Source organism: Gigantopelta aegis, chromosome 10 (genome assembly GCF_016097555.1).
Source record: "Gigantopelta aegis isolate Gae_Host chromosome 10, Gae_host_genome, whole genome shotgun sequence".
Taxonomy (NCBI): domain Eukaryota; kingdom Metazoa; phylum Mollusca; class Gastropoda; order Neomphalida; family Peltospiridae; genus Gigantopelta; species Gigantopelta aegis.
The window spans coordinates 14019801-14032407 of record NC_054708.1 but is presented as its reverse complement, the minus strand read 5'-3'; the positions used below and the strand labels follow the sequence as shown (position 1 = coordinate 14032407).

At 36.1% G+C, this 12607-nt stretch overlaps 1 protein-coding gene across 2 annotated transcripts in view; it reads left to right on the top strand.

The window, feature by feature from the left end:
* Window positions 1-12607, top strand: part of LOC121382851 (WD repeat-containing protein 46-like) — a 64890-nt gene that overhangs the window by 40159 nt on the left and 12124 nt on the right. For both annotated transcript variants that reach the window (XM_041512478.1, XM_041512479.1), the window contains exons 2-7: window positions 3826-4068; window positions 5672-5749; window positions 6458-6570; window positions 8384-8471; window positions 9049-9110; window positions 9848-9952. In XM_041512478.1, coding sequence (XP_041368412.1) covers window positions 3826-4068; window positions 5672-5749; window positions 6458-6570; window positions 8384-8471; window positions 9049-9110; window positions 9848-9952 — 689 coding nt within the window. The remainder of the gene's footprint in view (window positions 1-3825; window positions 4069-5671; window positions 5750-6457; window positions 6571-8383; window positions 8472-9048; window positions 9111-9847; window positions 9953-12607) is intronic.

The window sequence follows — 12607 nt, the reverse complement described above, 5'->3', positions numbered from 1 at the left end:
CTTGGTGTCTACTAGTCGGTCCGCGCAGTCGCTGGACCTCTACTAAATGGTTATATTCCAAATTCCGCCCACCTCAAACTTACCCCCCACCCCGTCCTGGACTCAGTCACTGGCGAAGTCAGAGATTAAGCCCATGACAGGCGTGTATGAAGCTTTCGTGGCATATATGCACGTTAAACCCTTTACTGACTGACTAACTTGCAGAATCATGCCAGTGATTTTAAAATAATTTGAACATTCCGAATTATCCTGAGGGTATACGACATGTTTCGTGTGAATTGCGAATGCCTTGAAACGTTTTATTTTATAAAATAATTAATTTGTAATGTAAAATTGAAGACTGATAACCCATCCCGTACGTATTGGTATGGTTTGCTTTACTGCGGCCACTAAAATAGACTCGCCCGATATTTTTAGAATTTGTAGGCTCCCAAATAACATTATAAAAGGCGAAGTGTGATTGGTCAATATTTAAATTATTATTTACGGACGAAATGTTACCTGGACATTCGAGACTATGCAGTGTTGTTAGTAATCTGATTAAAATTAGTTCTACTGGTCTAAATAAGGCATTCGTAATTCACACGAAACATGTCATATACCCTCAGGATAATTCAGAATGTTTTCAAATTATTTTCAAATCACTGGCATGATTCTGCAAGTAAGGTTTTGATTGGTGGACATGAACTCCAACTGGCTGCTGTTAGATCCACATGTAATAGTGGAGCTAATTTTAATTAGATTGATGTTAAACCCTATTTTTAAAACAGTTATATGTTTATTCAATGAGGTAACACTGTTTTAGTAGGTTGTAGACCATGACATGAAAGTAATATGGGAGTTATTAATTGCTACCCTAACTTAGATTATGGGGGACAATTTAAAATATGCCAAAGGGAGCTATATATTATTCTCCTTGAACTAATCTCAGGGGAGTGATGGGTAGTTAGAGAGATATAACTCCCCTTAGATGACAAGGTCTGAGGTTGGCTATATTTTATTATTGCTATTTTCTTTTCGCCTGCATTCAACCGGTAAGGAAGGCCAACATCATGAGATAATTTCACAATCTGTAAAAACAAAATCATTTCATTATTTCAAGAAACTGGTTTTTTTTTTTTCAAAGAATAAAAGAATGTATTCAGTGGAACATTTTCACTGTTGCCAATACATCTATATAATAAGAATGACAATAATAATACTGTAATTTAAAGTTGTAAAGTAACAACTTTGCAATTGTTTAATTATTACATTCTATTTTGAAATAAAATAATTATGTTAAATCAAAAATAATTATCTTAAATCATGCATATACATTTTATTATTATACATACAAATTATATATTTTGTAGCCCACATCATAATTATTATAATATTAATAATTATCTTATTATTTCAAAGTTGTTAAAATATATAATTAATATTACCTGAAAATTGCATCAACAAAAATTGTTCTGCCCAACCTGCCTCTAGTCAGGTCCCCTCGACAATATAAGCTATACGGAAACATGTCAGTAATAAATATAGACTGTACTAATTCATATTCCCGTTCGTTTCTGTTATATGACGACCCAAGCTGCTATAAAGTATTATAAGACATGCTGCAACTATGTGTTAGCTACAGAAAATAAATGACAATATGCAAGGCATGCAGAAAGTTAATATGATAACTTTATTCTATGTAAAACAGTAATCACTACGGCTTTACTTCACCCCCAAAGACCCGGATGATCGGTAACTAGGCCGTGTGACGTCACGCCGGTTCCGAGAATAACATTAAATTACAAATTTGTGGTTAATTTAAAGGTAGACTAAACTCCAATCAAGAACCACAGGTACAAGCCATGAAAAGAAAAGACCAATTAAGCAAGAAAACACTCCGACTATTATTTCAGTACGTGGGTTAATTTATATACAAAATATAATAGTTATTTCAACACTTTGACAATGGTGGTTTATTTTGTATTGAAAAATAAACCACATATACACGTTGTTGTGTTACTGGGATAGATATTACTACAGAATATTGCGATGCATCCGCAAAAATCAGGTATGTTTTGTTTCTTCAGTTCGAAGACTAATTTCTGATGTGACACGTTAGGTATTACGTAACCACCAGCTCGCCAGAGGGCGTATTCACTGGGATGGTACAAAATGGCTGCGCCTGTTATATATAATAGCCGTCACATTTAACCGTTTTATTAATTAACTATACAATTATACTTGTTGATATTAAGCGATAATGTGCATTATGTATCGTTGAATATGCACACTAGTCCAAAAGCCTTGCTTTAGCATTCCTTTAAGGGATATTTTATCAGCAAAAGACTAAAAATTATTGCCACTTTGTATAAACATTAGCAATTGGCTAATTTGGCAATCAGTAAGGTAGTTAATGTTTTAATGGCTGTTATTGTTTATTTCTTGAACAAATAAGATGCAAATAAGCAAGTTTGAAAAGAAGACCTAATAAATAAATAATATTTTGTTGGTCCATTATAGGCCTATTGTTTTGTTGTTTTTGACTAATTATCTGGAGCCATTTCACACAAAATCGAAGTTGGCAGTTAGTAGTAAATACCATATACGGCTCTTGTCAGGTAAAATGGAAATAACAGTTGACAGGTATTATGGGTTATCAATAACGATATGCTGCACAATAACGTGTTCTGGTTTTCAAACTGTCAAAATAAAGTTTTAAAACAAAACCCACTGCTTTTATGCTATAGTCAATTCGTTTTCTATATACTGGAATGAAATGACTAGGGAAAGAAACGACTAGGGTACGAAATGACTTTTCACAATGGTACGAAATGACTAGGGTACAAAAAGACTTGGGTACGAAATGACTTTTTGCAATGGTACGAAATGACCAAGGTACGAAATGACTAGGGTACGAAATGACCAGGCAGCATGGTACGATATGACTTGGGTATGAAGTGACTATGATTCCGTACGTTACATTTCACAATTTTGGCTAGGTTTAGTCGTTAGAGCCTTTGATATAGAGGTGTACGGGTCGAACTCTTTCAGCCAGTGCACCACGACCAGCATATCAAAGGCCTTGGTATATGCTATCCTGTCTGTTATATGGTGGATATAAAAAAAAAATCACTTGCTACTAATGGATAAATGTAGTGGGTTTCCTTTTCAAGACAGTTTGTCAGAATTAACAGATGTTTGACATCCAATAGGCGATGATTAATAAATCTACTTTAGTTGTGTCATTAAACAAAACTAACTGTAACCAGTTCAAAATTATTTGACTTCACACCCATATCAGTTCATGCTACAGAGTACATACTTTCCGATTGTTTATTCTAATGTAACTAGCATTTAAGTGTTATTTTTCATTGGTCTGTTTTCATAAACAAATCTGACGGTTTATGTATGCTGTCATGTGCAACCAGGATTTATAAGATTAAAACATTTTGAGCACTTGTTCAATACATGTTCAGTCCCTTTTTATGGTTCCCTGCTGGAATACGTGGACATAAAATGCAGATCCAAATGTTGAGATCTTCGCTACATCTCTCTGTCTCCTCTCTCTCTCTCTCTCTCTCTCTCTCTCTCTCTCTCTCTCTCTCTCTCTCTCTCTCTCTCTCTCTCTCTCTCTCTCTCTCTCTCTCTCTCTCTCTCTCTCTCTCACACACACACACACACAATGAATTACAATTAATGATGGTGTGAGTGCTTAGGGAATTTTGTTTAGCATTTGATAGTAATCTTGCTAATAATATTTTTAAATTTAAAAAAAATCATTTTCAATCTTTTAATTCATTATTAAGGAAGGGTACAATGCATACACCAATTACTTTCTTTTAGCCTGTGATACCGCCCGGTTCCACATATTTTGAAGCCACATCTCGTGTATCGGGAAAAGATAAGAGCTTTAAGAATAAAAGAAAACCGCAAGGAAACGGCAAACAACCAAAATATCGCCATGGATTTAAGACTTTCCAGAAAGACAAGCATGGAGGACAGAAGACCAATTCCAGGGAAAAACACATGGCTTCAAAGAAACCATGGCATGCTCACACAGTGAAAAAAACACTTCCACGTAGACGGGTAATTACTGAGTTTATCTTCTATTAGAAGTTTTAACATAACAGACTTATAATAATATACTCTTCAAAAAAAGTAGAGGAACCTGAAATATTAGGTTTGTTTATCAACACACCGAAACACATTCCATAGTTTGCACGTGCATCACACAGTTGTCCCGTACATGTGCATAGGGTGTCATTCTCGATTTTGACAATTTCAAGGAAGGTCGATTAATCACTGTGGAGCATTATTTCTGTCAATCTTTTTCATTCTGTTGATCATACAGTTGTTATTGTTTTGTTTTTAGTCATTTGTATTGTATATTGCAATTTACTGATAAAAAAACGTCAACTTTCAAATTTCACTTCTGATCCCAATCTTCCTTCAAGATCTTTGGTGGTCATAAAACCTACTGTAATACTGAATTACCAGTTGTAATGTTTGCCCAATTAATTCACTATTATCATATAACCTTTCCCCACCGCTAATATACCTTACAATTTTGGCAGTTGTAATTTCTTATTAGTTCCCCTACTTTTTTGGTAGAGTATATTATATTAATATCTTAGTGTTTGTACAATCAAAGCAGTTAGCAGCTTTTGTTTGAAATGGTGTTACCAGATTTTGCCGTTGAAGGGGAGCTGTTACTGTGTTCAAGAAAAGTAATTCTTAGCACTTATTAAAAAGGTACCTATACTTAAAATGATTAAATATTGATGCTCACTATGGTAATGCCTTAAATGGCTCCCCACAATCTAGGTTATGGGTTCAATTAATTTTCATTTGCTTATTGCTGGAACCTGCAAAGAACTGATATATAGAGGACACTCCCCAAGTGTCTTGTGATATCATAATTGATGAAAGTATGAAAACCGAGGCTTGCATTAGGAAAAATGTAGCGGGTTTCCTCTGATGACTACGAGTCAGAATTACCCAATGTTTGACATCCAGTAGCCGATGATGAATACATCAATGTGCTCTAGTGGTGTCATTGAACAAAACAAACTTCTGAAACAGAAAACCATCTTACATGTACATGTAATTGCCCAGTTTTTAGGTTGGAATTTCTTTAGGCGAGGCATGGCAAGAATTGGATTTGAAAAATTGTTTAATGTATGCACTTTGCCGATTATATTTAAAAAAAAAAAAAATTAAATTTAATTCCATGCAGAGTTCACATGGATCATGGAAACCCTCAAAAGTCATAAAATTTGTAGAATTCCCACTTATAAGTTATAATTAGACCTCTGCAATTCACATCAAAATAGTGTAATATTAATATTATTCAGTAATGTTGATGATCACAGAAAAACTTTAAAAAAAAAATCATGGGCTTTTCAATCCCCATCGGTGGGTCCATTGGGCTATTTTTCATTCCAACCAGTGCACCCCGACTGGTATATCAAAGGCCATGGTATGTGCAGTCCTGTCTGTGGAATAGTGCATATAAAAGATCCCTTGCTACTAATGGAAAAATGTAGGGGGTTTCCTCTCTAAGACTATATATCAAAATTACCCAATGTTTGACATCCAATTGCCGATGATTAATAATCAATGTGCTCTAGTGGTGTCATTCAACAAATTCCATCTGTTCTGAGATTTAACCTTTCACTTTCTGTTTCAGTATGATCCTTTCCCTGGAGATGCACCGGTTCCAGATGATAAGATGAAAAAATACAGACGAGGCTCACCCATGAGAAATGTAAGTTGTAGCATAATAATGATAATGTTGCATTTACAAATATGATATCCTGGATACCAAGTCATAGCATAATAATGATAATGTTGCATTTACAAATATGATATCCTGGATATCAAGTCATAACATAATATTTAATAATGTCGCATTGATAAATATGTAAGCTTACAAAATTGTTGGAAGCTTGTTACTATTTTCTTGAAAGTTGAGTTTGCAATTGTCCTATCTTTTGTAACATTTGAAACGGCAATCTCATCTAGTAACTGCATGTACATGTATTTTCTTTGCTATTTTAATAGAGTGCATTATATACCTAAACATTGCAGAAGTATGTCATTCTGGGTATGACCAGTGGGCTATTTCTCACTCTAGCCAGTGTACCACGACTGGTACATCAAAGGCCATGGTATGTGTTATCCTGTCTATGGGATGGTGCATATAAAAGAACCCTTGCTGCTAAACAAAAAGTGTAGCCCATAAAATGGCGACAGCGGGTTTCCTCTTTCAATATCTGTGGTCCTTAACCATATGTCCGATACCATATAACCGTAAATGAAATGCGTTGAGTGCGTTGTTAAATAAAACATTTCCTTCTTCTTCTTCTGGTTATGAAACATATACTAAGTTCAATAATCTAATAGAAATATATACTTTGTATTTTCCGTTACTGCTCTTGATTTATTAATATTTTTTATAAAAATATTTTTACAGAAAACTGCTAGGTCTATTAGTGGTCACTACAGTTTTATAGAAAAAGAACAGAAAGTCAAGTATGCAGTCAAACTTTCCGCCAGATCCGAATTGCTGTTACAAGAAGATGCTGGGTATATTTTACAGTGAAAACCTCTCAAAACCAGACCCTCTATAAACCAGAATTCCCTAAAAACCGGACATGTTTCAGGTCATTTTTTAAAATCAGTACAGAACTTAACATGTCTAAACCGGATACCTCTTAAAACCGGACATTTTACTTGGTCCCGAGGGTGTCCATTTTAGGGGGTTTTTACTGTAGATACAATAACAGTTGGAAATAAACATCATGGGTTCTTAAATTTATTTGGCTATGATAGCATGTTGATTACTCCTGTGCATAGCTCATTTTCTGATTGTATTTTATCCCATCTCAGCCAGTGCCCTATGATTTGTGTATCAACGGCTGTGGTATGTGCTGTCCTGCCTGTGGGAAAGTGCATATAAAAGATCCCTTGCTGCTAATGGAGAAATGTCTCTTAGACTATATGTCAGAATTACCACATGTTTGACATCCAATAGTCATTATTGCTCATTGATTTGAATACCTTCTTGAGGTGCAGGGTTGGGACATAGCTCAGTGGTACAGCGCTCGCCTGATGCGCAATCGATCTAGGATCGATTCCTATCGGTGGGACCATTGGGCTATTTCTTGTTCCAGCCAGTGCTCCGCAACTGGTGTAACAAATGCCGTGGTATGTACTATCCTGTCTGTGTGATGGTGCATATAAACATATCCGTTACTGCTAATCAAAAAGAGTAGCCCATGAAGTGACGACAGCGGGATTCCTCTCTCAGTATCTGCGTGGTCCTTAACCATATGTCCGATGCCATATAACTGTAAATAAAATGTGTTGAGTGTGTCGATAAATAAAACATTTCCTTCCTTCTTGAGGTGCAATGGGTCTTCGAATCAATCACCAGGTTCATGGTGGGGGTGAGGTTGGTCAAAAATCATCCCTGCTCAAAGCAATTCATATAATATATATTTTCTTGGGAAACATGACCCGAACTCCCTAGAACCTTTGTGTGCCACAAACTAGACTCCTCTCCCGTATAACTGTCTTGATGAATTTACATTGATCTTATTCCAACCAGTGCCCCATGTCTGGAACATTAAGGCTATGGTATGTACTGTCCTGCCATTGGGAAAGTATATAAAATATTCCTTGCTGCCTTTTAGTAGGAGTAGCCTGTGTGGTAGCAGCGGGTTTCCTCTCTTGTGACCTGTTGTTAAAATACAGCCATATGTTATACACTAAATAGACATATATTTTAAAATGTGCTGAAATGTTATGAAGCAATTTATATTATTTTCCAAGTACTTTGCACTAGTTTATATACACTTTTCATAGATATAGAGGATACTCCCCGAGTGTCTTGTGATATCATAATTTATCAGCACGAGTTGATAAAAATATGAAATCCGAGGCTTGCCAATAATTTTATACTTTTATTAACGAGTGCTGATAAATTATGATATCACAAGACATGAGGGGGGTATTCTTTTTATCATCCATTATCATTCTTTTCATTTGCGACAATGTCAGTAATGTGGGTTGAATGTCAACGGTAGACTCGTTAACTAGCAGAACGGCAGTGGCGTGACATCACTAATGGTAGGTTTAGCGCTGAAACAAACAGTGATGTAACAAAACTTTGTCTTGTGATTAAGATTTTACCAATCAAGATTATATCAAGATTGCAGGAGATATCACAAATTATGGTGCCAGCGATATCTCCTACAAAAGCCTTTAATGGATGATAAAAAGGAATATCACTTGTGTGTACATGTACATTCATAACATTTTAGTGTTGATTGGAAAATCCTTGACATGTGGTTCACTTGTAAGTAAGCTGATAAGTGATTGTTTTTTTAATGGACAGGTTTCTGCAAGCTGAGGAGGGAGAAAACACAGCAGAAATAAGTCAGTTTGACATAGTTGATGCTGTAGATATTACCAGTGCTCAAAAGGTAGGACCGGATTTTATTCGTAAATTAATCTACTATTAGGGCTTGCTCTGGGTCAGCAGAACACTTCGCCAAATTATCTGTTAAATTTTCAATTTTTTTGATAGATATCCAGTTATTTTGTAAGAAAATATAAATTATTACATTAAATTATTTCATTTTTAAAATTTGCGATTAGTGAATTTGGCAAATGCCAGAGCTAGCCCTGAATATTCTATAAGCTGGATTAATAGTGTCGTGTTTTGTTTTACATGAATACACACCTTAGAATGATGTGTACATTGTACAAACAACTGGTGGTATCTGCAATGAAAATAATGATTACATATAAATTTTGTGACTTCAGGTTTGATGTGAACAATGCGAAATTCATGTGCACAATCTGCAGTGAAAATAATTCCTTCACAGAAATTTCAAGACTTGAGGCTGGATATGGAGAATGTGAACTTTATATGAACAGATTTCCCCCAGTTTACACTAATACAGACTCATGCTTTCAGTCCATATATTTCTAAATTACTGAATACTCTACATACATGTATATGACAGTGTTATTCAAATACTTGTATCTATATTGCAGTACTTTGAGTTGAAACTGCCCACCTTTGGACCATACCGGATGAACTACACAAGAAATGGCAGGTGGGATATCTGTTCAACTAGTACAATCCATGTTTATTGATAAAACAAATTTAAAACCAATTCAGTACCCATCACTGGCCCATTTGGTATGCATATATTTTGTTGTTTGACTGCATTCTAAATTCTGTTGGAATTTTCGAATCATTCATCTATAACCAGAATAGAAAAATATACTGTAAAACATTTCTAGACATCATGTAACAATAATACTTTTTGTTTATGAATAAAAGGTGTACACTCTATTCCAATTGTGTGTACATGTAGTTTGAGGATGGACAAGTTTATACATAGAGAACATAATTGGGTCTAACATATTCACCAATGTTATTGGGATCTCTGGTGTTCTGTGTATTCAGAATTTAGGATCTTGTTATAATCTTTCCATACATTGATTTCGAATGGTAAATACAAAATTGGTAACAATTAAAAAACTTTTTAACAGACATTAACATTTTGAAGAAAGATAACTAACTGATTCCTGTTTTACAAACTTTAAGTTAAAAGATGAGATTTAGCCATTACTTTTCCTATGGCAGTGGCACTGTCAAAATTTGCAATAAAAGTTAATGTTAATGTTTTGTGTTTCTCACGAACTGTAAGTCCAAGGTCAATGATATTTGGTTTATAGTTGCACCTATGAATGCACATCACATAGCACTGAACATTTCTATAGCAGTAAGACATTTAAAATATACAGAATTATAGTTCAGTCTTGTATTTGATTTTACTTTTGAAAGGCATCTCCTGATTGGTGGATCAAAAGGTCACATGGCAGCCATTGATTGGCAGACTAAGAAGCTCTTGTGTGAAATGAATGTCATGGAAACAGTTCAAGATATCAAGTAAGAAAATTATAGAATCTTTCTTTATATATATATACTCATGGCCAAAAGAAACTTTACAAGTAATATTTTTGAATTTGTGGGGTAACGGCAAATAATAAGAATAACATTATTTGTGATATTATTTAATAGTTCAATACCAAATGTAAATCATCAACAAAAGCAACGTGACTGCAGGTAACAATTACGTCATAATGTGAAAGTTACACATGGGGTCAAAAACCAAATTTACACTGAAATGTCACCCAATGAAGTCGAGCAAAGTGAGGTATTTCAGACTCCATAATGTCTCTAATAATGTGTGTGTCCCCCGTGAGCTCGGATACATGCATGCACACGTCTTCGCATAGATGTAGTCAGCCTTCTGATTACATCAGTCGGGATGCGTCGCCATTCCTCAACTAGGGATTGTTGCAGTTGTTGTCTGTTGAGTGGGGGCTGTTGTCTCTGTCGAATCTGGTGATCAAGGTAGTCCCAAAGATGTTCTATAGGTGACATGTCTCGAGAGCGTGCAGGCCATGGCAAGACGTTAACATTCTGATAGAGGAAGTCTTGCACAATGCGAGCAACGTGAGGTCTCGCATTATCCTGCTGGAACATGATCCCTTGAGGCTGTTGCTGTAGGAATGGCAACTGGTCTTAGCACTTCATCCCTGTAACGTTGAGCGTTCAGATGGCCATCAATGATGACAAGTTCAGTGGTCTGATCGCCACAGATGCCTCCCCACACCATCACACTACTACCTCCGAAAGGTTCGACTTCATTAATGCAACAACGGGCTGTACGTTCTCCTCTACGCCGATACACTCTTATTCTCCCATTCCCACGGAACAGGCAGAACCTAATCTCATCAGGAAAGAGAACCCTTCGCCAATCACGAATCAGCCAACGCCTCATATGCCTGGCCCATCGTAATCTGAGCCGACGGTGTTGGTCTGTCAATGTGGTCCCACGGTAGGGTCTGTAGGCTCTGATACCAGCAGCATGTAATCTTCTTGACACGGTGTGTCTACTCACATGGTGGCCGAATGCCATTGCCGCTGATGATGTCACCGTCAGAAACCGATTACGTAGGTGTAATGTTCGTAGGTATCGGTCATCCCGTTGAGTTGTGGCACGTGGTCTACCCGTTCTTGGCCTGTCCGATGTCCAACCTGTCTGTTGGTATCGATTTATCAGGTTACCAACAGCAACTCTGGAACATCCAAACGTCCTTGCGACATGAGCGTTAGATGCCCCCATTTGTATCATGCCTATGGCCCGCTTGCGTTGTTCTACAGTAAGTCGTGGCATTCTTTTGGTGGTTTTCTATCAAATGCATACCCTACCAGTATCCTGGCTCATTTTAATACCATTATTGCACGGGTGAATTTCGTAGGTCCTGGAAAACGTGATTTTGATATATTTTTTGCTGGGCATGAAAAGCATGCAACGTTATGTTTCAAATATACTGTAGAAAGTTGGTTTTGTTTGGGTGATTATTTATGCAATTGGTTACGTTAGGATATATGGATGTTTTCAGAGACTAAATTTTGTTTTCATTTGTAAAGTTTCTTTTGGCCGTGAGTATATATATATATATATCAGTGTTCTTGCTGGGTGAAAATTAAAGGAGGGCGGGTGCGCGGCACCACACCCTTCAAACCCCCCTCCCCCCAAAAAACAACAACAACCGAAAAGCAAAATGAAAAAGGGGGGGGGGGGGGAAAGCTTGGTGGTTACCATGTTGTTGTGTGTTGATAGACTTTGTGGAAAGACATACTCCTTATTTTGCCTACAAAAAGGTTTATACAAAATACAAGCACTCTTCTTTTAATTGAACCGAAGATGTTATTGGTCCGATATTCACGGGCAGTTCCGGTTTTGCTGAACCGATCAAAGTTTTAATATTATTTTAATAAAGATTTCAAGATATACGAAAAACAAAAAAGACGTTTGTGTGATCCCCTAATGTCGAATACATTTTTTCTTATTTCCATCTTCATCGAATGAATCGATCACTGTGATAAAATATTATCGCCAACTGATAAAAAGTAGTTTTGTTTTTGTAAAGGCGGTGTATATATTATTTGGCATTTAATGCTAAACACTACCACTTATGTTGTTTTTATAAGCGGTGTTATCTCCCCAAAATGAAAAGTTTATAATATGTTATAATATCAGTTACAATCAATTATATCTGCAATTGAGGACAAAATATCAAACAACAGTTAGTGGAAATAAAAGATAGAGTGACCGTTCTGATCACATGACAGATTTGGCGCCAAATAAGTGGGGGGGTTTTCATCGGAGAATAAAAAAATGTTTTCATTGCTCAAGTAAAATATAACTTTTATTGTGTGTATTAAACATACAAATGGATACAGGTATGGGATAAAATAGAGGCTATTAAAAATACTGTTAAATTACGTTATGGTAACTGTCATAAATGTTTCGTCAATTGCTTTTTCGTACACAACACAGCTTGTTTCCTTTGATGTCCAGTGTGCAGACTGATTGTTGTGTTTTTCATGAGTGGAAAAAAGTGTGCATTTGGAAATAGCGGAGATGGGTGCTGGAAAATATAGTATGGTGCTGGAAAATAAAGAGGGAAGCAGAAAAATAAAGGAGAGTGGAGAACGTGAAAGGAGGGCGACAAAATGCAAAAGCGGGGC